Source organism: Opisthocomus hoazin, chromosome 3, assembly GCF_030867145.1.
Source record: "Opisthocomus hoazin isolate bOpiHoa1 chromosome 3, bOpiHoa1.hap1, whole genome shotgun sequence".
In the NCBI taxonomy this organism is placed as follows: domain Eukaryota; kingdom Metazoa; phylum Chordata; class Aves; order Opisthocomiformes; family Opisthocomidae; genus Opisthocomus; species Opisthocomus hoazin.
This window is the reverse complement of record NC_134416.1, coordinates 59,779,236-59,806,182: the sequence shown is the minus strand read 5'-3', so window position 1 is coordinate 59,806,182 and position 26,947 is coordinate 59,779,236. Positions and strand designations below refer to the sequence as shown.

The 26,947-nt window shown below is 44.0% G+C and overlaps 1 protein-coding gene across 3 annotated transcripts in view; it reads right to left on the bottom strand.

Annotated features, from left to right (window-relative positions):
- The window catches only part of RALBP1 (ralA binding protein 1), a 37,633-nt gene extending 12,877 nt beyond the window's left edge, over positions 1-24,756 (bottom strand). The window contains exons 1-3 of one of the 3 annotated variants that reach the window (XM_075416471.1): positions 24,619-24,756; positions 11,678-11,759; positions 3,868-4,161 (exon numbers count right to left, since the gene is read on the bottom strand). In XM_075416471.1, the coding sequence (XP_075272586.1) occupies positions 3,868-4,111 (244 nt within the window). In that variant the 5' untranslated portion in view covers positions 4,112-4,161; positions 11,678-11,759; positions 24,619-24,756. Of the gene's footprint in view, positions 1-3,867; positions 4,162-11,677; positions 11,760-24,618 lie in introns of those variants that run through there. The other 2 variants (XM_075416469.1, XM_075416472.1) reach the window with 2 other exon arrangements.
- Positions 24,757-26,947: the final 2,191 nt, after the last annotated feature.

Sequence of the window (26,947 nt, the reverse complement as noted above, 5' to 3'; positions counted from 1 at the left end):
GGAGAAAAAGCCCTTAAGATGACGGAAGAGAGAATAGCCTGGTATCTTCCACCTGCTGGTGCCTAGCAGAGAGCTGCAGATCACTAGAACCTCAATTCAACAACTCAGAGGAAGAAGATAAAGGTTAACACCCAATTTGGACCAAAGATTGTTTGGAGCAGGTCCCAAGTTAACAGTAGGAATATTTCAGCCCTCATCTACATCCTAAAAAAACATGTAGGACCCCCTTTCCCAACACATTAGGGATTTGGTCTTCAAAAATATTTCCTGCACATTCCAGAAGAGGTCATACCAATGATACTACTGTCCTTGCACAAGCCAGTTTAATTTACAATTCAACCAATTCTCCATTTTCCCAAGAATTATATAAAGAAAATTAAAATTATTCTACATAAAAAATCCTAGCTGCATATTGAACCCATCCTGTCCAACGGTATCAACCTCAGAAGTAAAAACAAATAAGCAGAGTAAGATCTATTACACACAGACTCTCCATCTACAGAAATTCTAATGGGTAGAATAGCTTTTTCTTCTTGAGTATTACTTATAAACTTTTTCTTTTGCAAGAAACTGCTTATTTTATGACTTTATCAACATGTGATTACTGACAAAAGGTTAACAATTTTTTTTTAAAAATCTGTTTTCACTCACACACTGCCACAGTACAAATTCTTGCATGGACAAAGATTGTTTTGAGTCAGGAAACAGATCTGAGTTAAAACTATCCTAGTAAAACGAAAACTAATTTTAACCCCTAAGAAGTCCCTTAACCTAACTCACTCTGCAGCAAACCAGTGCTCAGGCTGTCACAGAGGAGTGGAGAAAGAGATCTGTGGCCGAAACTTCTTTCCAGTAGATATCATTCCACATAATATTCCATCCAATATTCCATTTAATTTTCTATCACCTCCAAAAATTTTTTAGAACTTTTCCCCTAGGTTAACTGCTGTGTATTATTAGGTTATTGCCATTAACATGAAAAATATCAAACAATTATATTATCCACATCAGAAAAAAGATCCCTTGCTAGCGTAGGAAAATGCTTTTTTGAAATAAGTAATAATGCTGAAGCTAAGAGTGTATTACTCCAGCAAAAAGGATCTACCTGAAAAACTGAGTAACCTTGGGATATTTATCCTTCCTCCTCCATATACCCTCCTGCTCTTCAAGCATTTCTGAAGCTCACACTTAAAGCATTACTAAAATACCCCAAAATCTTTGTAGGATTAAAGTTACATGCAGTTGCAGGAGTTCGGATGACCTTATCATTAATTTACTAATATTGCAAGTTCAACAACACATTCACTCTGTCATAATTTAATATCAACACTTGCCTTTTTCTCATTGAAATGTTCGATTATATTTGCTTAAACCCCAAATTAAAGGATCACAGCAGGTTGTGTATTGTCCAAAATCAAAGCAGTTGGCCACTAAAGCAAGAAGAAACAATCTGAACACATGCAATGGAATTTAAAAGGTGGAAGAAACTGAAGAATCAAAGGTACACAAGGAATAACAAAAGGCAAAGCTGGAAGGGGAACTTGTCATTTACATACGTAAAATGTCTGTTCAGGGTATATTTACAATAATGACCATTTTTGGACTGTCCAAGAGATACTGAAAGCTTTGTATGTAACTCACTCTTATACCTGACTGGCAATTACATGACATACTTGTATTAGGGCTAAGAAGTGCTGAATGCTTTTTTCATTACAGCTGCAAGAGAGAATTTGATTCTTCCTACCTTTTGCATTTTTGAGGATTTTTTTATTTCTTTAAAGCTTCTTTTAAGTAACAAAAATTGCTTTACATCAGCTGTAACACGTGCTGTAACCTCTTGTGGTAAAAAGCTGTTACAGCGCTAATGTGCACAGAGCTGCGTGTATTTGCTGAAGAAGCATTTTTCCTCTTCAGCCTCCAGTAAGATTATCGCCATGAGACATGCAGAATTACACCACAAAGAAACCCACACTATGTATAATGCTGACCTCTAACAATTCCAGATTTAGCGGTGGCCAATCCAGAGTTATAACAGAAAGCTGATTTGCAAAGAAGAAAAAACCCAACTACTAATAGCTTGAATTTAGACCCATCCAATCAATATTGAAATTTCATCACCAATCCAATACTCTCTACTAGGTTAATGTTGTTTACATTAGGAAAAACCCTAGAGAATCCGTTTTCTTAAAACCTGCAGGAATTTAAACTCTTGGTTTTAACTGGAGGACAATATGGTTTTGAGTTACAGTATACTTTATGCACACAGTCTTTAGTTAGTAACAACAATCCTTTGAAACTGTGGTAGAAAACAAATCCTGCATTCCAGGAAACAGGTTTGATTAAAAGCAGTGTAGTGGCAGCAAATTCTTAAAAAGTATATGTGCATGTATATTACAAATATTTTGTACTTTTAAATTTGAAAGAGTCAGTTTCAACAACTTTGACCCTATTCCTTTATGTCTTATTTTTTGTCTCATCCTTTATGTATTATTATGTAATAATTTATATTACAAATACGACAAATAGTCACCATATTCATCCTAACACGCCAGAATACTGTGTGCTGTCTCATTGGTTCTGATCTTCCAGATTTCACATACAAGAAGTGCTAAGGTACATTGGCATCCAGAACTTCCAAGCATCAGAAATAGAGGTGGTGTAGAATCACAGAATCACAGAATGGCAGGGGTTGGAAGGGACCTCTGTGGATCATCTAGTCCAACCCCCCTGCCAAAGCAGGGTCACCTACAGCAGGCTGCACAGGACCTTGTCCAGGCAGGTCTTGAATATCTCCAGAGAAGGAGACTAAATGGAGAAGATGAACATTATCTCAAAATTTTGCTAAAACAAATGTCAGTTAAAAACAGTACTAACATTTGGGCTGTGATATTTGGGTTTCAAAGACTTGGACAGTAAGAATCCTTCTGGTACTGAGAGTGCTCAGTATCAGCTTAGTATTTCCACGTGCTTTGTTCTTCTTTCAGAATACGCAGAAAAACTCTACTGAACAAAAACTATTTCGTGTTTCCAAAATCTTCTGCACAAATCTAAAGGCGGGAAGTAAGACTTCTCTTTTGTTGCTTTGGAGGAGGGGTACGCTTTTTAAATTAAAACTTCCGTTCTGGACACTGACACACTGACAAAGAATGGACTGTACAGTCACAGCTTTGCTTTCTTCTAACCTTTGCTCTGTCCGTTCTAGTGAATTCAGATCCCACTGTTGACTTGCACATGTTTTAACTCTACAATAATCTTTAGGCACTGCTGGAGGAAACTGCATGATTAGACTAAACTGAGGAGCTAGAGAAAAAAAGGACACAGGTTTTATTACTCCTCAGATAATGGTGCAGCGTGCACTTCAAAATGTGAGGTGGTACACAACAGCAAACTCTGAATATGGGAGACATAAAGGAAAAGAGTCAAAGTTGTTGAAACTGACTTTCAAATTAAAAGTACAAAATCCAGGTCAAACTTACAGTTTTATTTTAGCTAGTACCTCAGCTACGATTTAAAAAAACATCTATTTGAAAATACACTTGGAAACCTCCACTCAGAATGTAAACAGTGAGATCAGAGGAACGCCATGCCAGGCAATTTCCAGTGCATTGCTGAAGGCTTTGGATAAACAGGTGTATTAACCAAAAAATGGATTTGTTTTTTATTGCACAGATACAGGTGCCAAGCATGTGCCCAGAATTGCTAAGGTGTGGGTTTTTTTGGAAGAGAAACAGGTATTACACAAAACCCGTTTGTACAAGTTAACTTCCTTTACACCTAAACAAGTTCCACTGGGAACATTAAGCAATTTTCAGAGAGAAAGAGAGAGAGAAAGACAAATTGTAAGCATGAGATTAGTTGCCTACTCACTTCTTTTTTCTTTCTTCTTAAATTTTCCTTTCTTCTTCCCATGCTCCTTTTCATCATCAGATACTATATCTGGAGGCTCATGCAAGCTGTCATGAGGTGGGGAAGGCTCACCAGTGCGGTACAATCCAGGGAATTTTGTAGGACTGATTTCTTCAGAGCTGGGAGTACGAGCAAGACCGCCACTGTGTTCTACCCGACGGTGTTCACTGGGGCTGCTAGTGGGAGGCAGGAAGCACTCGGTCATTCTGATTCCCTGGTATCAAAGTGAAATCTTCTGCTACCTGTCCATCACACCTGCAGCAGGGGAAAACAAAAGGAAACCCCACACAATTTTAAGCAATGGGTTTCCAAACACCTTGTTTAGAGCTCTACCCTGAAAACACAACAAACAGCAATACCTTCTACAGTGAATGCTCCAACCTCTCTCAAGACACAATAATACAATCTCATGTCCTAAGCTCAGTGTTTGCAGAATCTGTCTATTGACTCCAAGGCATAAGAAGAGAGCTCCTATTTTAGCTGTCTCTACTTTGTAATATACAAAACATTATATATTAAGTATCAGAATATTTTAACATTTGAAATAATTCTTACAAAATTCACAGGCAGCCTGCATACTAATTAGTAATATTTATTAATAAATAGTTACCTAACTTTAATTTTTTTCCATCTTCTAATTATGCTAATGCAAATTAAAGAAGGTAGAAAAAGAATGATTAGGTTTTTCTGGTAGACAACAACAACTTTTTGAAGAGGCTATATCAGGTCATCTGCACACAGGTGCTGGCACCTTGTTTGCTTGAGAGCTATGGCCAAATAAAAGCTAAGATGAAAACTGCTGAAGGAAGCCAATACATACATTCACAGCAATGGAACTTCTAAGAAAAAAACTCCCTTCCTAGCACAGATAAATTTCACAAATTCCATCGAACAAACATGCAGTATGGGATATCACACCTCTGGAGTCTGCTCTGCTGAATTTGGCCCTTGTGTCTTAAATGGTCACCCTCAGATATGAGCCCTTCTTTCAAGGAATGAAAGGAACACAGAAATAGAGCAAACCCCATAAAAACAAAAAGCTCTTTCCCGCACTCATTGGTATAATTGGACGAGAGGTCAAGTCATGGTTACATGCTAACTTTAATCCAACTTAAATCTGTCCTGCTTGTGTTGCTGCTGAAAGGAAACTGGTCTATTGAAAGACAAACAGAAGAAAAAAAGATTTTTTTTTTTTTTTTAAAGCTACATCAGTTCCATAGCCTGGCTCTCTATGCAGCCATAGAAGTGTCAGGGCAAGCACAAGGAAGGCTGAGAGAGCTGGGGGAAGGTGCCCTGTGCTGCAGACTTAAAGTGATCAAGGTGACTCCGTAGCCACGGCCTCAAAAAACAGAATTAAAATATGTTACATGATTACACACAAAAGCCATATTGAACATACTTCCATAGTTATTTTAGCTACAACAACAGCATATCCAGATATAACAGCTGTGGCTTCTGCACTGGCCTTTGGACTCTGCAGTCACCTCTGGTACCGCTGCTAGTCAATGCTGATGTATAGATTACATCCCTTGGCTAAGTTAGGCAGACAACCATGGATACCCAGTATTTCACAAAAACCTCATTCAAAGAAATAAATGATACATACTGGCTAAGAGCAGGAACTCCTGATACATCACACAAACCTGACTAACACTTCTTATGCAAAAGCAGAAAGCCTCTTTAAAAGAGAGAAGCATTAACAGGAGGCACAGCTATTTTCTTTTTTCGGTCATGCTTGTTGGGTTTTGTTATGTGTTTAATGGGTATCAAATACTCCACTGCTATGCTATTTTGATATTGTGTTTAAACAAGTAAATGGGATGTTCCAACAAGACATTTTAGGAGAAATGTCCAGGTATCTAAAGCTTCAGACTTACAGATACAAAAAAAGGTCAAAACTTTCAATTATATCAGCATTTTCAATATTACCAGTGACACAGAATGGCAATACTATCGCATCTCATCTGAGTATCAGAATGATCTGTAAAATTCCCAAATCATAGCATCATTAAGGTTGGAAAAGACCTCTAAGATCATCAAGTCCTACCGTCAACCCAACACCACCATGCCTCCTAAACCATGTCCTGAAGTGCCACATCTACACGTTTTTTGAACACCTCCAGGGATGGTGACTCCACCACTTCCCTGGGCAGCCTGATCCAACACTTGATAACCCATTTGGTGAAGAAATTTTTCCTAATGTCCAATCTAAACCTCCCCTGAAGCAACCTGAGGCCATTTCCTCTCATCCTATTCATCCACCAAAAAACCTCCACCTCTACCCCAAAAACAGAACTCAAAACACTCCACCAAAATCTACCAAAAGCTGTTAAACGATAGATAGTATCTCAACAGTAACTCGCAGAATGAAATTAGAAATACTACATTCAATTGTTTTAAACCAACAGGATGGACCACACCTACAAACTGGTCCACATCTAGAGTGGGTAAGATGGGCAAGTGCCCAGAGGGAAAGAACAATGTCACTGCAAAGGCACGGAGACACCACCCTGCAAAACGAGGACACACACGCTCTGCCCCTGCAACCCGGCAGAGCTCCTGGGATGAAGCCAGACTTCGCCCATCCGTTCCAGAACACCCTTCAGCTCTTGGGGTCTTGTTTACAGATTGGCAGGATATAGAAAAACATAACACGGAATTGTGTTTTGCCAGGTTAGCAACTATAAATGTGTCCAGAAAAGTGGGGTTTGGGGAGGGTTGTTGGTCTTTGGGGTTTTTTTTTAAAACTCTCGTCCTTCAGTTCTCTGTATGCAGAACAGAGTCAAAATCTAATGCATGTATGAAACCAAGTATCTCACTACAGGAGATCACTCACAGAGTGCTTATGAAAATTAACAGTTACTCAAATCAGAATTCGAATTCTGCTGAGCCACTCTCCATCATCTTTGAGAGGTCCTGGAGGACAGGAGAGGTGCCCGAGGACTGGAGAAAGGCCAATGTCACTCCAATCTTCAAAAAGGGCAAGAAGGAGGACCCAGGGAACTACAGGCCGGTCAGCCTCACCTCCACCCCGGGAAAGGTGATGGAGCAGCTTATCCTGGAGGCCATCATGAAGCAAGTGGAAGAAAAGAAGGTTATCAGGAGTAGTCAGCATGGATTCACCAAGGGGAAATCATGCCTGACCAATCTGATAGCTTTCTATGATGACATGACTGGCTGGGTAGATGAAGGGAGAGCTGTGGATGTTGTCTACCTAGACTTCAGCAAGGCTTTCGACACTGTCTCCCATAATATCCTCCTAGGGAAGCTCAGGAAGTATGGGCTAGATGAGTGGTTGGTGAAGTGGATTGAGAACTGGCTGAATGGCAGAACTCAGAGGGTTGTCATCAGCGGTGCCGAGTCTAGTTGGAGGCCTGTAACTAGTGGTATCTCCCAGGGGTCAGTACTGGGCCCAGTCTTGTTCAACTTCATCAACGACCTGGATGAAGAGTTAGAATGTACCCTCAGCAAGTTTGCTGATGACACCAAACTGGGAGGTGTGGTGGATACATCAGAAGGCTGTGCTGCCATTCAGCACGACCTGGATAGGCTGGAAAGTTGGGCAGAGAGGAACCTGATGAGGTTCAACAAAGGCAAATGCAGGGTCCTGCACATGGGGAGGAACAACCCCATGCATCAGTACAGGCTTGGGGTGGACCTGCTGGAGAGCAGCTCTGCGGAGAGGGACCTGGGTGTCCTGGTGGACGACAGGTTAACCATGAGCCAGCAGTGTGCCCTGGCTGCCAAGAAGGCCAATGGCATCCTGGGGTGCATCAAGAAGAACGTGGCCAGCAGGTCGAGGGAGGTTCTCCTTCCCCTCTACACTGCCCTGGTGAGGCCTCATCTGGAGTACTCTGTCCAGTTCTGGGCTCCCCAGTTCAGGAAAGATGAAGAGCTACTGGAGAGAGTCCAGCGGAGGGCTACAAGGATGGTGAGGGGACTGGAACGTCTCTCGTACGAGGAGAGGCTGAGGGAGCTGGGCTTGTTCAGCCTGAAGAAGAGAAGGCTGCGAGTGAACCTAATATATGCTTACAAATATCTGAAGCGTGGGTGTCAGGAGGATGGGGCCAAGCTCTTTTCAGTGGTGCCCAGCAACAGGACAAGGGGCAATGGGCACAAACTGAAGCACAGGAAGTTCCGTCTGAACATGAGGAAGAACTTCTTCCCTCTGAGGGTGACGGAGCACTGGAACAGGCTGCCCAGAGGGGTTGTGGAGTCTCCTTCTCTGGAGATATTCAAGACCCGCCTGGACAAGGTCCTGTGCAGCCTGCTGTAGGTGACCCTGCTTCGGCAGGAGGGTTGGACTAGATGACCCACAGAGGTCCCTTCCAACCCCTACCATTCTGTGATTCTGTGATTCTGTGAATAGGGCACAGTAGGACACAGAATTATGATGAGAAACAAAATATTAATGAGGACTTTTAATGCTGTTCATTCTTTATTCTGACTAAAGCAGAGACACTGACTAAAAATATAGTGGTGCATATTTGTAAATGCAACCAATTACGACTGCACTTACATTTAGTATTTTTTATTTTACAGCTTTAGCAAAGCATTACTTTCCTTTATGTGTAATTTCCTAGGCCTTTAAACAAGGGAGAAATTCCACCATGCTCAAATGATATCAAGAGTTATCAGCAGAATCAGAGCCTGTGGGCCTACCGCAAAACCCTCTTCCACTTTTACTAACGGGTGATAATGTACTATTGCCGTACAAATCTGCACCTTTCCTCTGGCTTCCACAAATGTTTTCTGATGGCAAGAAATGGCGAGACTGAAAAATCATGGATCCTCTCATCACTTTAAGAAGGAACATTTCTAACATGCCAATTCTTCTGCCAACTTCTCCCTCTGACTTGACCCTTTCTTCCCAGCCTGTTACTGCTTCAGTCCTGCCTCTCTTCTGTAGCAGGCTCTTGGCTTCAAACTGCTTCTCTTCACCTGTGCAGTCCTCATCTGTCAGGAGATCTACCAGGTCACTACTGCCACGTGGGGAAGGCCATGCGGCTCCTCCCATTAACACACACTCCCAATTCCAACTGTTTCCTCTCCCCAGACCCCTCTGGGAGATGCTTCAATTCATAGCTGCTCCAACAGGCTTCTGCTGCCGAGCTGGCTCCTGGAAGAGCTCAACAAGCACTAAAGACGGAAAGCAGAGGAGTGGCAGAATCATGATGCCAGGAGTGTAACCACCTACTTTGGGCAGTTTGGTTTTGTGCTACTGCAAGCACAGCTGCCTCTCCCCAGATTTCACTTTTTTTAGTACCTTTCCTCCCACAACTTCAAGCTTTGATTTCTTTACCACCCAGGGCCAGTACTGCCGTGGTTCCTGTCTTGATTGACTTCTCTTTTTCACCCCCAGTATATCATGCACAACATGTTCTTCATCTGCTTTGGCCTCTGTGACCCAAGCTCCTTGCTCAGTCTCCCACTTCCCCTCTCCCTGTTCGTTTTTCAGCTGGCTCCTATGCTCCTGCTGCACACTGCTTCCTTGCAGATAGAGTTCTCCCTCCTCTTCCATCTGAAATCATCCTGGATTTTCCTCTCTGCCGCAGTCTTCTGTTTCCTCATGACTACCACCTCATTGTCTCACCTTGTCCCGTTTCTCCCATCGGCTCTCATTCTCCCCCTCGTTTCACAAGAAATCATCTTCTTCCCTACCTCCTTACCAACAGCAGCCTCCTCCACTCTCACCAGTGCTCATCCACTCAACATTTGGTTCTTCCACAGGAGCCACAAATGCTGACAGCGTCAGAGAGCTTTCTGCAGTTCCAGCGCCTGCTTAGACGTAGCTATTCTTTTCAGCAGTCCCAAAATGCAGTTTCTTGAACCATCTTGCCACTCAACATGGAGTAGAACCTTCAGTATAACTGAGTATGAAAAATAAACTGCCCTCACGGAACACATGCAGAATTGTGACCTTTCCCCCATCTCAAAAGGAAAGGCTAAATTAAAAGATTTTGAACATGGAAAGCAGAAGGTATGTCCTTAACAGAAAAACTAGCCATCTGTCACCATCATCTTTCAAGACCATACATGAAGCACAGGAATGCGGGTTGGGGAGAGGAAGGAAGATGCCTGCATGGGCAAAAGAATGTCTTTTTCCTAGCCTCGTTTTTGAAAATAACTGAACTCTTTCCTAAAAAATTCAGCCTGAGCTATATATCTAGTAAGCAAAAATTAATATTAAACAGCTGAGGTTTGGAAAAACACACAGAAAAGTGAAGACAGAGAGACATGACACTCCACTTTAATAGATTTCACTTATTACAGTGTGTCATCTAAGTTGGCATGAGCACATTAAAGAGAGGCACAGTTTGAAAGACCAAACTCAGAGCGCTCTCATTCAGTACAGAAGGCTCCATTATTTCTGTTTGGCACTGAGTCTTCGTGCCTTGTAACCAATTGCAACAGCAGAAGCAAATGAGAACAGGTGATTACACGCACAGCTGTTCTTTTGTAAAGCTGTTGGGCCAAATGAAGGACACGGGGAATTTTTCTGCAACCAGCATTATGCAAGACCACACCTGAAGCAGGGCGGGTGACCCCAGGTCATCCCATTTTGGAACAAACAGGCATACTCTGAAAATCTGGGTGTTACGGTGAAAACAGTCCCAAGAAGTCAGTAACTGAAGGATGGAGGTAGCGTGGGAACACTCCCTCAGCTACCAGAACCTGCTCTACTGTAACTACCCAAAAGCAAGGCCCAAGACACAGCAGTGCCTCATTATTGCAGGCCTTCAGTCCAGAAGATCTGGACGTATGTGAAGAAGCTGATGTTACTCAAAGAAAGGAGGCACACTGCTTTTGGACAAAAATTATCCTAGTAATATCCTAGCACAGCTCCATTATGGAAAGTAATGAACCGTAAGAGGAAAAGACAAAACCTATCACCTGTGGTCTAAGCATGTCAAAGCACTTCAGAAACTATGAGTGGTACTCACACAACTGCTGAGATGGCTGAAAAAGATGACTTAGAGACCAAAAGGCAGAGGTAGAAGTTATTTACCAAGACCATACAGTGTCTGAGACACGTCTAAGTTCTGTATCTTGAGCAGACTATCGCAAAGTGTGGGAGGCCATTAAAACCACGGTCCTTCCAAGAGCAGAGGATACTGTTAAGTAAGCCTCAAATTAATCATCCTGTAATTACTGATGGTTGTCAGCTACAGCAACAGCTTAGGCAAAGAACAAAGTTTTCATTAGCTTAAACCTAATAAACCATTTGTTTTACTCAAATTGCTCTGAGTTTTTATTACTGCAGTAAAACACAACCGTTTAAGCTGCACTTTGACGTAAAAAGATGCATTTTTTACAACATACTGAAAAGCTTAATACAAAGCACTGCTTTCACTCAAACATCTCTTAGATTGAAATGTTGCCATGCAGTCAAATAGCAAAACAACATCAGAGGCCATCTATTTGATTTAACAAGCAGTACCCAGGTACATAGCCAGTGCCCGTTCCTCTCTTTAATAAGGCAACATGACCATGAAAGGAGAAAGAAAAGGGAAGTGCTTCATGTAGACAGGTAAAGCAAGTTTAAAATTTCTTAAGTCACATAATCACATAAACAGAGCATTAAGTAACTCCCTTGTGAGTCATGCACTCTTCACAGTTGGCAATAATTAAAGCCTCAAGAAGGGCCTTCACAAGATTTTTGTAGATAACGACACAAAAAATGCAAACTGCATAGCAGCATTCACCTCCTAATCCTAAAATTAAGATTACAGTAAAAAATGTGATACTATGAGAATGTTAGAAAACTTACTTTGAAGGAGCGCAATCACACAACTCTAGTCACACAGGAGCAAGGTGTACTTTTTTAACAAACAGTGCCAGCATCAGATCAGCTGTAAAAGCAACATAAACAGGTTTGCGTGTTCTCTCATTTACCTGTAGGTGGATAAAGTCTGCTGCAATTACAGTACTGTCCAAAGCATTTCAAGTTCTGCTCTGAGAGTCGATACCAACTCTGCTGTAGTGATACACAAATACACAAAACTACTTAGCTCTCACAATCAGAGAGCGCAATAGACCACATCCATATTTGAGCAGACTGTTGCAGGAGCCAGCTCATGTTCAGAATATGTAGCACTATCCAGCTTATACCGTTTTATTGAGGGTATTCCAGCTCTTCATTAATACATTCAGTAGAGACACAACCTTAAAATAAATAATTAAACATTATCCTAGACATTTTTAAAAAACAGAGACAAGGCTTCTGATCACATTATGACAAAATCTCACAATCACATGATGATCAAATCTCCAGATACGTGGCAGCATAGGCTTCCCAGTTTGGTTCACTTCAGGAAAAACACTATCAGAGCCTCTAGTCTACAAATTCCACAGAGCTCCATCAGGATGCAATTCACAGGATGTTTCCAACAGATATCTCGAGGAAAACAAAACTTGCACCCCCCCTGGGAGGGATAAGTGCTTGGCTCCAGAGAGAGTGCACCTGAAAAGAGACCGACCACAACTGCACAGGAGAAGCCCCTGTGCCGTGGCTGCCTCCTGCACTGGCTACGCTGCCACACTGCCAGGTTTGCCCTAACACCCTCCTGCCCTGGTGAGGCACGCTGTGATAGCTCACAGCCGACTGACTGTTCCAGAGCAAGCTACAGCAGGTAGTCTAGGAGAAAGGCACAAATCTTTACAGGGTAACGACCAAAGCTGTATACAGAGGTTACATGAGCTGCATCTCATGTGGCTTCCACGCACATTCCCATCCTTCAAGGGTATCTCAGCAAGCCCTGCCACGTCTTTCCCCAGTTCAGTAACTGCCATGCAAGCAGCTTCACAGGGGTGCCTTACAGTGGGATCGCAACCACATGCATAAGAGGCGTTCTTGGAAATAACTGCCCAGCTAACAACTGGGAAGACGGCTGTTTAATTGCTTTACATCGCGTGTTTCTGCAGTAACCAGCAGAACGTCTGGACTCTGCACTGTGAGGCAGATGGACACTGTAACCAGGCCAGACCTCTGCAGAAGTGTCTCGACTAATCAGCCACCTGCATCGCAACTGCTGCTGCCCACCCAGAGAATAATTTCTCATTCCTCAAACTTTTTGGGAAAGTGTTGGTCCACTGTTTGGGATTCTCTGGTCTTAGCCACTGTGAATGCTGCTCCTGGCTCCTAAGGTTTTGTCACCACAAGATAATTCAATACCAGTTCCTCCCCTAACCATACTCGAGCCCAGTAGACTAGTTTCCCATTCCGTGGTCTAGTCCTACTGCTTCCCAGGCTCAGTCCCCCTCCATTAGTTTCTTCACTCCTCTCTCCTGCAGTCCATCTCCTCCAGCATCAGGGCTGTACCTCTTCTCTCACAATCTCCTCCTCACCACGCAGGTGTTCAGCACCTAGACCTGTGCAACTTCAGTTTCACCATTCCTCTTCTCCACAACCAGTGCCTCATCTAATCTCTCCTTTTGCTCACCGTTTCCCAGGTTTTCCCCTGCCATCTTCCATTTCTCTCACATCCAATTCTAATTAAGGCTTCTGAAAATTACGGTCCACACATAAGCAAGGAAAGTTGGGAGGTCATCTCCAGTCAAATTCAGGTTTCCCTTCTAAAATACAAATAGCATTAATAAAGTTTGCCTGATTACCAAAATACTTTTAATTAAAGAGATTTTCTTTCCTGCTAGTTTAATTCTAAGAAACAGTTTGAAATAATTTGTTTGGAGTGTTTTGATTAACTTTTTAAATACCAGCCTAAGAAACCCAACCAGGCAATTTTCAGCCCAAATAAAAATGTGGTAACTTTTGATGAGCGGTAAACTATTGAGAGCTGAATTCAACAATACCAACTGTCCTGCAAATATACCAAACCCTCCCACACTTCAGAAAAATGCAACATTGCACAACATACGTAACACCCATTACTGTTTAGACTGGCCTTCGAATTATTCCTGGTATGACAGCCCTGTCCCTTTTCTCCTGTCCACCTCTCCAAATTCCCACTGTGCTAGCACTAATGCTTGTAAAACAGAACAGAAAGTTATACCACTTAACAGAGGAAGGGAGGAAAATGCATTAAAGGTGTGCAGTTTACTTTTTTAACAATTGCTATAAACATAGTATCACCTCACGTTTTCTGACAAGTCTTTTGAAGACTTGTCTAATCCCAAGTCACCAAAGGTCTGCAGCAAGTCGTACAGCAACAGATGATCTAGCGAATTAAGACTAATTTTTATCAGTTCCTGGGCTGGGTGTATTTAATGACAACTACCCCTTACCAGAGATTTCAACTACAACATTGTTGAGTCATGCTCCAGTACCTGAACTCGGTCAACTTTAGAACAGCTGTACATTCAGTGGAGTTAGTTAAAAAAAAAAAAAATCCACCACAAAACTGTAACTGGTTGAGCTGAATGTACTACAAATGCTGTTAAAAAAGTTAGTGCTAACCACCAGAGTGAAAAAAAACCACAAAATTAAGCAGAAGAGAAGCCAACAGATTTGGCATCAAATACTTTACTGGAGTTTTAAGCATTTCTGCTCTTCTTTCAAGAGCATCTATGGACTAACCATGACAGATCACACAACAGAGAACAGCATCTGATTTTTCAGAGAGGTCAGAGCTCTGCACACTCAGTTCCATCACCCAATTAAAAAAACCCAAAAATCTAAGGCTATATATATCCTAGTTTTGTTTTTTGGGGTTTGTTCCCCCCCAATAATCACAGAACGATAGAACAGTTTGGTTTGGAAGGGACCTTAAAGACCATCTAGTTCCAAGCCCCCTGTCAAGGGCAGGGACACCTTCCACTAGTGACCAGGTTGCTCCAAGCCCCATCCAACCTGGCCTTGAACACTGCCAGGGAGTGGGCACCCACAGCTTCTCTGGGCAACCTGTGCCAGGGCCTCACCACCTTCATAGTAAAAAACATCCTTCTTATAGCTAAACTAACTGTACTTTCTTTCAGTTTCAAGTCATCACCCCTGTCCTGTCACTACAGGCCCCTGTAAAAAGTCCCTCTCCAGCTTTCCTATAGGCACAGGTACTGGAAGGCTGCTGTAAGGTCTGCCCGGAGCCTTCTCTTCTCCAGGCTGAACAGCCCCAACTCTCTCAGCCTGTCCTCACAGGAGAGGTGCTCCAGCCCTCGGAACACTTTTGTGGCCTCTTCTGGACCCGCTCCAACAGGTCTATGCCCTTCTTGTGCTGGGGGCTCCAGAGCTGGATGCAGGACTCCAGGTGGGGTCTCACTAGAGCGGGGCAGAGGGGCAGAATCACCTCCCTCGACCTGCTGGCCACACTCCTCTTGATGCAGCTTAGGATACGGTGCATTGAGTGCATTAGCTGACACATGCTAAAATATTAGAAATTACAAAGGTAAACAGCAAATATTGAAGACATTTCATTTTGGATTTAACACTGATAACAAATTTGGGACCTCCCTACACACCTGTCGTGGTTTAACCCAGCAACCAAGCACTAGACAGCCGCTCGCTCCACTACTTCACACCAGAAATGCGTATTATAACACCCTTGTATTCCTGTAACAGCAGTAATTCACCTGGCAAAAGCAACAGCAGCAGGAGAGGTGCAGTAACACATCGTGACACTCCTGCTAGCAGGTAGAGCTCAAGCTCTCTGGACATTTGGGAACACACTCAGCTGACACGTACCGGCAGACGCCAACGCCATCGCATTATCATCACCTTCCCTATCCATGCCAATTACAATGAAACTAGAACAGGTATGTTCCCCTACAGACATTGCTTAACTTGTGTCTGCTGCTTTCTCCTTTAAAAGCCACTTGCTACCACCTGCTAGCAGCTTAGTTAGTACAGACGAAGCCCAGCTACGCTTCGTTAGCTGTGTAACCCTGCTCAGTACGTAGAGCAAACAACAAAGGGCATGCATGCTGCATGAAGTACTGCGTGCTGAATCCAGGGAGTGCTGCTTTTTAACCCACTGTTGAGATATTCTCTCCTAGACTGGATGTAGAAAAATCAATTAGCAGTAACCATGCTTCTTCACTGAATTGGCTGAATTGTGATCATTATTTTATTCATAGAACTTTCAAACAGCATTAAGTTCATTTTACAGAAGTCACTTCATAATCCTTTAACTGGGAGGTCAATACGAACAGTCTAGCTTACCTTACCAAAGGCAAAGAATGTTCAGTTCTAAGGCTTATCATTCCTAGAAATAAGCATTTTCTGAAAACATATTAATGCTTCCACACACACAACAGGCACACAAACTCTTAAGGTTAAAAATGTGAAAATTAAGTTTCCTGTGCTTTACACTGAATTTTTGCCACATGTATTGAACACAGATGAATAGATCTATAAATTATAGGCTGTCACTTGAACTGACAACCCTGTAACATAAGGAGAAACCAAGAACAGCTTTGCTTGGATCTCTTCACAGTGTGATACAGAACACAAATGATCAGTTTCCATGTATGGTTTTATTTTGTGTTCAAAACCCTACATGTTTCAATGCAACACATGTAAATCATACCAAACTTTTAGTGAATATTAAACTAAAACAGAACTGGTAGTTGAGATAAAACCCATTCTACTGTAACAGCAGAAAGAAAAAGAAAGACTTTGATCTAGAAAAACTGTTTATATAACAGCTTCTCTGACTATTTTCAGTCATTATTTAATAACTATGCCTGCTGATTATTTGCAGTAATTATTTGATAACTATGTCTATCTGCAGCACCTTTGTTTTTGGCTTAAGAGTCCTGCATATTATCAAGCTAACATCAGTGGCTATTGACCTAGAAACCAAGTAAAAGGAAAGTCTCTCCTTCGGCCTCCACCGGTTGTTTTATTAAGCCCATACTGAGTAAAATCCGCTGAAGATTGGGTTGCATGCAACTGTTTTCCCAACTCAACTATAATGGATAGGAGTATAATGCTCCCGTGCTCCCAGCACACCAGGTTTTAGCAAAGGCTTATTGTAGACCCAGTTTTACCCACCAAAAGATTTTTTTTTTCTATGTAGCTTATTGCATTTGGAGATCTGTTTCGAGCCATGCAACAAAATAATAATTTTACTGATACATGTTACATCTATAGCAGTGCAACTTGCTCAAATAGATGCCAATGTCTGTCAAACTCATGCTATATACGTAAAGGATTTTTTTTTTTTACCATGCTATATAAGCTTTCACACAAGAAGAGGACAGTATCATCTCCTCTTTTCAGACATATTCCCATCAATGACAATTTTTCATTAAGACCATGTGAAGTATTTGGCCTTTCTGTAAATTTCTAAATTTGTAGTTACTAATTTTCAGTACCATAAGTAGAGTTGGGATTAACAAATTCTGTCTTCCACCTCTGCCCCAGATTCACTCAACACTCAAGGGGGAAGTCAATTTAAATATTTATGAACTCAGCAGATTATTAATTATGATTAACACCACCACCTCCAGCGCTGAGATGTTGCAAAATGTCATGCATGTGAACACTGAAAACATTCACAAACGCACTCAAGGTGAGGTGCAGCACCACCCAGCTTGGGGCAGCAGCTGGTCTCCAGGGTTCCTCTCTGCAGCAAACGGCTGGGCAGCGGGCATCTGCCTCCGCTGCCAGCAAAGGCTTCTTCAGAGGGAAGACTACGGGGAAGACTGATCAGTTAAATCACCCGTTACTGAAACAGCAGCAGGACCCACAAGTTCACAGTATTTGTCTTCTACGCCAATTTACATAGCCAACTAGCCTTACAAGAAAACTTACATGAAACACCAGCTTTCTACAAAAATGCATAAGCGTCCTTAAAACTTCATATTAAATTCACATATATTTTCTAAAACAAGCTCCAGCTCAGTCTGTAGCACGTAATGCAGTAATTTTCAGCAATCCCACAGCTTCAGAGTATCATAAAAAAACATACCTTATGCAATACACAACGATTGCTGTTTTCAATTTACTTGCCAAATATAATAAAAATGAACAGAATAACAACACAAATAGACACTAAAAATATGTATGCATGCTTCACAGCTGGCAAAAAATGCAGTATCTCATAGCACAGGACCAAACACGTTCTGATTGCCATTCCCAAATCTATTGTGAAGCCTTCTCTACACAAGAAAAATCATGCTGCTTTAAATAAAATTAGTGTAGGTAGTTTAATGGAAGCCCTAGTACACATAAGACAAAATAGTGCCACTGTCCTCCCCCCCATCCCAGAAAGAAAAAAATACCTTATACTGACGGAGGCAGCTTATTAAGAGTGGCGAAATCCTTGCTCTTAAGTACTAAAAACCACCAAATGTTAATTACCTGTCAAAAACAGGCATCTGTAACTGACTCTTCTAATAATACACACTAACTGCAAACTTCTGTGACACACGTTTGTGTACCTGTTAGATGTCTCCAAAGTCTGACTGAAATAGCAGACTAAAAACTTACTTACAAAAGAAAGATTTATGAAGAACTAGCAACCAAAAGAAGCCGAAACAAAACATAAAACTGTAAGCCAGTTTTATCATAAAGTAGATAAAATATCATAAAAATGTAGCACACGGAAGAAGTGCTGCAGGTAACAACCAATGCAACTTCTCCATTGTTTTTTGGTAGAGTATACAGATTTTGGTATATTCCAAGATATGTTTGTGACAGTCACTGCCAGAAAATTAATTCTTCTTAATTATCTTTGCCAAGGAACTTGGATTTGAATCTACATCTCAGTACGTAAGTCGCATTAATTTACTGAACCATTCAGACAACAAAGTAAGAACTACACATATTCATCACTTCCTCTTTCAGCTGGAAAGCTGCATTTCATTTCCTCCAGCAACTGTTTAAATCCTTTTCAAAACATGCCTGATAAAAACACACCTGATCACCAGTGGTATGAGTTGTAAAATTTTTGGAGAACTGCAACCCCAAAACTTCAGAAGCATGACCTGTAAAAGACCTATGCATCTAAGATTAGCTTGCAAGCGGCCAGCACAAAGAAAACTTACAGAATTTGTAAAGATTAAAACGTCTAAAACCAAGAAAAGCTAAAGCCACTACACGGAAATAATTCAAAGAGTTTCTGGGTAAATCTGTTCGATCAGTTGGGGTGTCCCTCCCCCTCCAAAGTTCACATTTTTTGTCCGTTTAATCAATTAAAAAGTCTCATCAAATATCAAAAGCTCTTTAGGCTGTCTTAAAAGAACAGCATACCCTTTGAAGCCATCACAATCAAAACTTAAAAGAGGAAGGTGCCAGATGATACTTTTCTTCAAATCCAATTAAAAAAAAAAAAAAGGGGGAATTTTAGGTTTTGTACAGATCAGCATTATGCTTTCATACAGCATTTGGTTCACAATATTAAAATTTACTAGAGTTAGATTATTACAAATGTAGTAAAATACCTGTCAATTTAATTACCATACATCAGGCAACATTAAATTAATACACTCAATACTAAGTATGTGGAAGCAGTGTATTGGACAGAGGAAAACAATAAACAAGAATTATGGACTTCCATAGTAACGTGATAGAAAAACACTAGTAATTCCACCAAATTAGAGAGTTTCATTGCTGGCATGTCTAGCATTAGAATTTACATTTAGCATTCAATGTAATTCATGCTCATAAAAATCAGTGAACATTTCTTTTCATTGCAATATCCAAAAAAATTCTGCACCTTGACTGGTCATGCCCATATTTAAAAAACACATCTGGACAGGCTAGAAACGTTAAAGTAGCAATGAGCCTAATTGCCAGGGTAAGTTAAATGTTAAATTTCACAAAAGTTATTACAGAAAAAACATTAAAACTATAGCTTCTAACTCTTAGGTGTAACTCCTATATTAAAAAGTTAGGTGTGGTTTTAAAGAGAAGCGATATCCTTGCAGAATTCTTGATAAATTTTTTGTGAAAAAGATAAGCTGCAATTTTTGTCACTGTGATAGCTCTTTTTCCACTAAGTGTCAAGTTAACAGTATTATCATCATACACTGTGTTTTTAAAAACCATACATCCAGCTGAGGCTCTGGTGGTACCAAATATCTGTGTTCAGTCCCAAGAGTTCCCTCCTGCCAGATGTCTGTCTTCCAGCACGAAGCTCAGTTACTCGTAATACAGAATTCTGCCCAGGGACCCTACTGAAACTGTCAAACAGGAAGCAAACTTTACGTGCCAGCTTAAGCTAGATCGTAGAAATACGTGGAATTTTCAAACTACAGAGGACAAAAATGAAATGAAAATACACTTTATCTATATGGAACTATACGAATTGACTCGAGCGAAGAGTCATTCGCTGCTAGCAAATGTACACAACAACCAACCTGAAACTAAATTTATTTTCCTTAAAATAATTTTCAATTTGGACCAAACTTGTGTTACGATTTGGAATGTCATATCTTAACCCCGAGCACCCACTCCTCACTCTTCCTTCACAGCAGCCATCTGGCCCCTTCCCACCTCATGCAAGCAGCCATCACTCATCCTTTTCCTTCCTCGTGTGCCTCCAGAGACCAAAATAGCCAGTCTAATAAAGCTCAGTTCCTTGTGAGCAAGAAGGAGAATAAAGGTGGCAGTGTGGAAATAAGAAATCTACTCCTACTAACTGCAAAACTGCCCCGTCCATTCCACCGAAGCAGGGGGCAGCACCTACTCCTATGAAAAAGCGTATCCCCCAGAAGGTAAAACAGTGCATCTCTGCATGCTTACACTACATCTTCCCCAGCGCTGCGTGTCCTGTCGGGCTGCAGCTGGCAGGAATTGTTAGGCCATTCCCTGCTTCCCCCAGGAAAGACAGTAGCCCAGATGGTAGCAAGCCAGGGACTGCCTACAAGATCATACTGTAAATTAATCTGTAACACCATGGGTCGTAAACCTTCTTTTTAAAGACATTTTATAGTTGCACTGATTGCTTAAGGTTTATATTTCTACACACCTTCTCAGCACTTAAAATACACAGACAGATGACAAACTATTAACAATTAAGGGCACACCGATGAGGATGAAGCGATTTACATTACGCTCTTCAATTATTACTATACCAGAACAACTGCACAATTTAATTCTGCACACAGAAGACAATACTAAAGTTGATTATTTGAAACTAAACATAACGTTTTCTCTAATGTTTTTTTTAAACTGAGCTACATACCACATTAACTTGTGCTATTAATCAGCTCACTATACTTACTCAGATTTACATTATTACTGTTTTAGCAACTGGTGAGCATTTTCTCATTATTATTATAAAATTCTGTGTTTATTAAGCAATTAGTTGCTGTTTTTTAATCAGGATGTTGTGCCAAGCTGCCTTTGGAAGAAACGTTCATTATCTTTACTTTTGTTTACTTAGTGTTACAGCAGCTACACAAGGAAAAAATACCAAACCATGTTCTCCATTTAATTACATCTTATTTACTTAGCAAAGGAAATACTACTGGTAGGTAGTGAACTGATCGCTCCTAAACACTGTGGTCTCATGTTTTCAAATTGTTAGATCTCAGTCTCCCACACGCACTTGGAATTTGCAGATTACACAAGAAAAAAAGATGTCTTCTGCTTTTTCCACACACAACTAATAATAAATGACACCAAGAACCCCAGTTATATTTCCAAGATATTTTTGGTCAGCCATATTTTGCTTAGGTATTAACTTTGGTTTTTCTCTTCTTAACAAACTACTTTATCCACTGAAGCCACTGTACTTTGTATTTATCTTTTTCACAAATTCTTCCCTACTAATTCAAAACTGTCACAGCGCTTTACTGATGAAACCTAAATAAAATATTTTCTCCTGGTACACTATCTTCTAGTAACAGCACAGAATAAACTATAATCTCTTTGGATAGATTTGAGCTTAGCACTCCATGAGCCTACTTACTGGATCACTACTTCTTACTTGGGCAACCATCCACCCACCCCTCCCCATCCCACTTCCCAGCAGTTCCCTCAACTAAGCAGCCAACCCCCACTTTCTGCTGCAGCCTGAAGAAAAACTGGAAACATGGGATCCCTGCTGCTACTCAGCTTCAGAGATGAAGGCTTGCCGCTGCAGCGGCCAACATCAAAGGCTCTTTCACTCTACTGTACCTCCACAGCTTCAGTTGAGCTTGTATTCCCTGATGTCAAGCCCAAAAGGTGAGGGATAGCTGGGACAAGAAGGATGAGTACGGACAGGAAAGGAGTCATACCCTTCCTCTTCCTAAAATCAACCTGCATCCTCACCTTTCTGGTTTCAGCCATGGCAGGCAAAAGACATAACTGTTATTTGGACAGCAATCACCTCTCAACACCACCATGTCTGCAGATGCAGCCTAAGTGCAAGCCTCCCACAGGCCTGTTCCAGCCCAACTATGTGCTCATTTGATATATTTTTTTATTTTGTTGAGCAACAATTTGAAAATCATGGTCCATGAGGCTCAGATGAGCAGCAGAAAGAGACGATGAATTCTTTAGGTGAAAATCTGAAGCAGGCACACGGTAAACCATGACTAATTTTAAGGGTAGTGAATCATTCACCGATTCAAAACAACCAGATGTATTAATTCAGTGAAAAGCTTACCAGATTATATTAGACATACAATAAACTGAAGATAAATGTCATACTATATTTTGGCATTTTGAGGCCAACTACATGACATCAAGCTTTACAGAAGGAAAGCAGATTTGCATTTAATTTATTTATTGCTAAACAACAGCATCTTCCATATTAGTCTAAAAACAGCTTGCAAGAACAGCAGTGTTTACTCAGAAAACACTCAAACCTTTCCTGTACGAAAATACAGCTACAATATATTAGGGAAGTGCCTAAAGGGTGCAACTGAGATCAGACCCCTGAAGTGTTAGATGCAGTGCACATGCGCTCAGTGTTGCTTTAAGTACACCCACAGAATTAAGCCATGCGGCTCTGAAGCAAGCACGCAGTTACTGCAATACCAAGACAATATATTCTGATATAGACACGCACACATAGAAATGGAAAGAAGCTGCCCTACAGAAAAAAAAAACAACACCTCTTTTACCTCTACAACTGCAATCACACCAGGGGTTTTACAGTGAAGTCCTTACTTCTAGGGAAAAAAAAAAACCCAGCCCAAACCAAAACACAGAACATGTCCTCCCACCATCGAATACACCTTAACTAAGTCCGAATAATGCCTGAGTTGCACCCAGTGTATTACAATTTTGAGGCAGTTATTCCTAGCTTCTATTTCAGATATGGGAAGAGTAAAGAACACAACTTGTTAGAAATGAGATCCCTATAACGGGGAACGTAAAGTTCCCTGCTTCTCCGTAATAAACACCCTGTTTTTGTCCTAGCTACCTGGAATGTTGCAGCAGGGGTTTAGTAAATTTCAAACACTTAGAAGTAGTAGACACTCAAACCCAGGTCAGTCTGGAAGCTTCTTCTATTTCTGTTTTACTTCTCTACAGAAAAAAGCCCCTCAAGAGTATGTGTCACACCAACTGCATAACTACACTGCACACGGACTGTACTAAAACGGACTGAGGAAGCTGTACGGCATCATCCATCAGAAGCCAGATGCAAGACCTCAAATGACATCAAACCCCACGTCCAAGGGATCTCTCTCCCATTTTCCTTTAAGCTCGCTAATAAATTCACGTCCATTACAGTCCTGCGTCACCCAACAGAGCCTTAGCATCACCCCTGAACCAGGTGCGTTACAGCAATGCTGAACACGCACGGTTAGGGCTCCAAGTGCTTTCCAGATGAGAAATAGGTATAAGAACGCAATTATGGCTGCTTTGCTGTGCTGGAACAGAAGACCTACACAAACCCATCTGTTTTATGCAACTGGTAAAATGGCCTTAGCCTATTATTTTTTTTATTATTATTCCTCATTAAGGATGACCACTAACCTCAGGGACACTCCAGGGGAGGGGAGGGGGGAACACAACCCACATCATTCTCACGAAGATATACTTTCAAATTACCAGTGTGGACTGCTGGCATTTTCTTTGTCGTTTAACATACATCACACTTAACACTCAGATCTGTTTGTTTACTCCCACATCAGACACGGACATACGCGGTCTGTCTGTAACAGGCTTCCAGCACGACGTTATTGGTAGGCACCGCAGCACCCTCAGAACCTGTTAGGCACCCCAGGCGCACAGAATGACGACAGCGGTGAGAGTTTTCTGCTTCGGGAGACGTGACCTCTAGGCGAGGGTAAATGAATAAAACGACCCCAACCTCTCCCCCCCCCCAAGCCAACAGCAAGCCGGCCCACCGCCCGGCACACCCCGAACCGCAGCCGGAGCCGCAGCGAACCCCGCACGGTTTCAAGAGCAGGAACGCTCCGGCAAGCCGGGCGCAGGAGGAGCCCAGGAGGACAACCGGGCCAGGACGCAAAGCGCCGGGGCCGGGTTCCGTTCCCGAGCGGCCCGACCCAGAAGGCGCCGCCGGGACGCGGGGCCTGTCCCGGGGCGGCTCCCCCGGACCCTCGGCCGAGGCGGGGGGGCGGGCGGGCAGGCCGAGCCGAGCCGCGGCCCCGGGGGTCCGCTCCCCCAGCGGGAGGCTGAGCCGCCCCACCGCCACGGGGGAGGGCAGCGGCCCCGGGCCGTATGAGGGGGAGAGAGGGGCGGAGTCCCCAGCGGCCCCTCCCCCTCCGCCGCCGGGCGGACCGGGCCGGCCCCTCCCCCACCCGGCAGCCGCGCCTGGGGGCGGGGGCGGCCTCCCCCCCACGCCCGCTACCCGCCCGCCCGGGAGCGGCGGGGGGCCGGGCCGGAGACCCCCGCCCGCGGGCACTCACCGCCGGGGTCCCGCTCGCCGGCGCAGCGGCTCCGCCTCGGCCTCACGCGCCGAGCCCCGCCTCGCGCCCCATTCCGCCTCCGCCGCCCGGCTCGCAAGGACGGCCGGGGAGGGGAGGGGCGCGAGCTGCCCACCGCGCAGGCGCCGCCACCGCCTCGCTCCGCCGCTCGGGGCGGCCCGCGGGGCGGGAGGGCGCGTGCGCCCACGGCCCCCGCGGGGCGGTGCTGAGGGGCGGTCCCGCGCGCGGGGCATGACGGGTGCTGTAGTCCCCCCCGGGCGCGCCACCGGCGGGGGCGGCGGGCGCAGGACTGCAGCTCCCAGCGACGGGCGCGCCCGAGGGGGACGGCTGCAGCCGGGGCTCGCTTGCTCCCTCGCCCTCAGGTCTTTAAAGCCCCCGGGCGGGCGGTGAGCGCTGGTGGTCGGAGGGCGCTGAGGGGGGCTGCTTGCGGGGACCCCACGCCCCTCCCGGCGGGAAGAAGCGGCGGCGGAACCCCATGCAGCTCCCTGTGGCCGCTGGGGGCGGGCGGCGCCTCGGCTGCTCCCCGGGGCGCGTCTATGAGGAAGCGCGCGCGTGAGGAGCGCCTGAGCCCCCGGCCCGCCTGCCGCTCTCTCAGGGGAGCAGCTTCGCCCTCCCGGGTCTGGGCTGGAGCCGCCGCCTGCTCGTCCCTTGCCGCCCCCCGGGAAACAAGAAAACAGAGACGCGCTCCGGCTGCGGCGTGGGGGCGGCCTGTGCCGAGAAACGCGTCTCTGTCCCGGCCTGCGTCCTGTTGGCAGCGACGCTGCAGGGAGCGCTGCGGGCTTGTGGCTCTTCCCGCGCGAGCTTCTGTTACGCGAAGCACCCGCGCAGCTTCAGTCCGCTTCCAGGATTCCTCGCCGACGAGGGAATCCGTCCAAGTAAGCAGCAGCCGCCCGATCCGTTCCCGCAGCCTCAGGCGCAAGCCCCGGGCCAGGGGGCGCGGTGCCGCCTGCTCCGCTCGCTGGGGACCCAGCGCTGCTTCGTCCCGGTCAGAGGGGCTCGTGCACCCCCCGCAGCACCCTGCGCTGGCAGGAGGACACGCGAAAAGGAGGGCTGTAAACACTCCGGCTGGTACTGGAGCACAGAGAAATTGTCTCCACAGCCCATTGCACAACTGCGCAACTTCCAATTTACCTTTCTCCCCTCCAGAACAAACAGCTTAACAGCAAGGGCTTACTGGTTTATGGAACTTAACATCGCAGCTAATGTTGTTGGTTTTTTCTTTCGTTACGCAAAGGCTATTTTACTTCTGGCAAAAGAATTCTCATTAGCAATAAAGGAATACACAGCAGTCATAAAGAGGTGTAGCTTATGAAAGAATCTTGTTGGCCACACACAGAAACACACATGCAAAACAGTGAGAGCCTGAATACACAAAGGAAAGCCTAGAAGTCAGGGGAAGAAGTACGCTATTTGTAAGAAGTACTGCGCAGCAGAAGAGAGCCACACAAGCTGTAGGACACTGAACTCTGCCTATACGGCTACCGTGTGCACTGCTGCGGAGTCACACCATTCCAAGATCTTTGCAGTAAGAAGAAAATTTTAAAATACTTAAGCAACGAAGAGGATGTAAGTAAACTTGGGTCCTGGCAGCCTTGGATCTTGGACAGATTTGTCTGAAAGGGATTTGCTTTGTTCTTTGCAATGTTTCGTATCGAAGCATGTTTTGCTATGTGAGTAGCACAACGTTTAACGATGTACTGCTTGGTGAAAGATGTCATGCCACAAGCACATGGCAAACCTTGGTACAGGTGTTTCTTTTGCAAAACCCAGCACACATTACGATCAGCAAAATGTGATCAACGCTCCTCTCCACGAGCACAAAGGAGTGCAGCGGCACAATGGCTGGTGGGGGACCCAAAAACAGCACCCAGAGAAGGGAGCCCCTCCCAGGGCTGTCCCATGGCAGCCATCACTGTGAGTTAGGGGGTTACTACCTACAGGAGCATGGGACTCTTGGGACGCAGGGGAAGAGCATTTTGGGATCGCGCAAGACTTACTACGGGATTTGTAGAAGGATCAAAAGCATGAAAAGGGAGGGATCAGGGTGTTTGGGGAGGAACAAACTCATCACCACAGTCTGTCCCGTCTTCTCATTAAACTTTCCTCCTGGGTGAGAGGGCCTCTGTGCTGTGTGCATGGAGGCATAAGTGCCAGCCACCACAGAGGGGACCACGAGTCACAGGGGCCCGCACATCTCGGGTGCCTGTGGCTGGAGAGACTGGAGCGTCTGTGTGTTGTGTGGGTCCGTGTGTCAGTGTGCGATGGCCAGCAAACATCAAGCCAGCCCAGCCAGGCAGCGGGACGGGAGGCT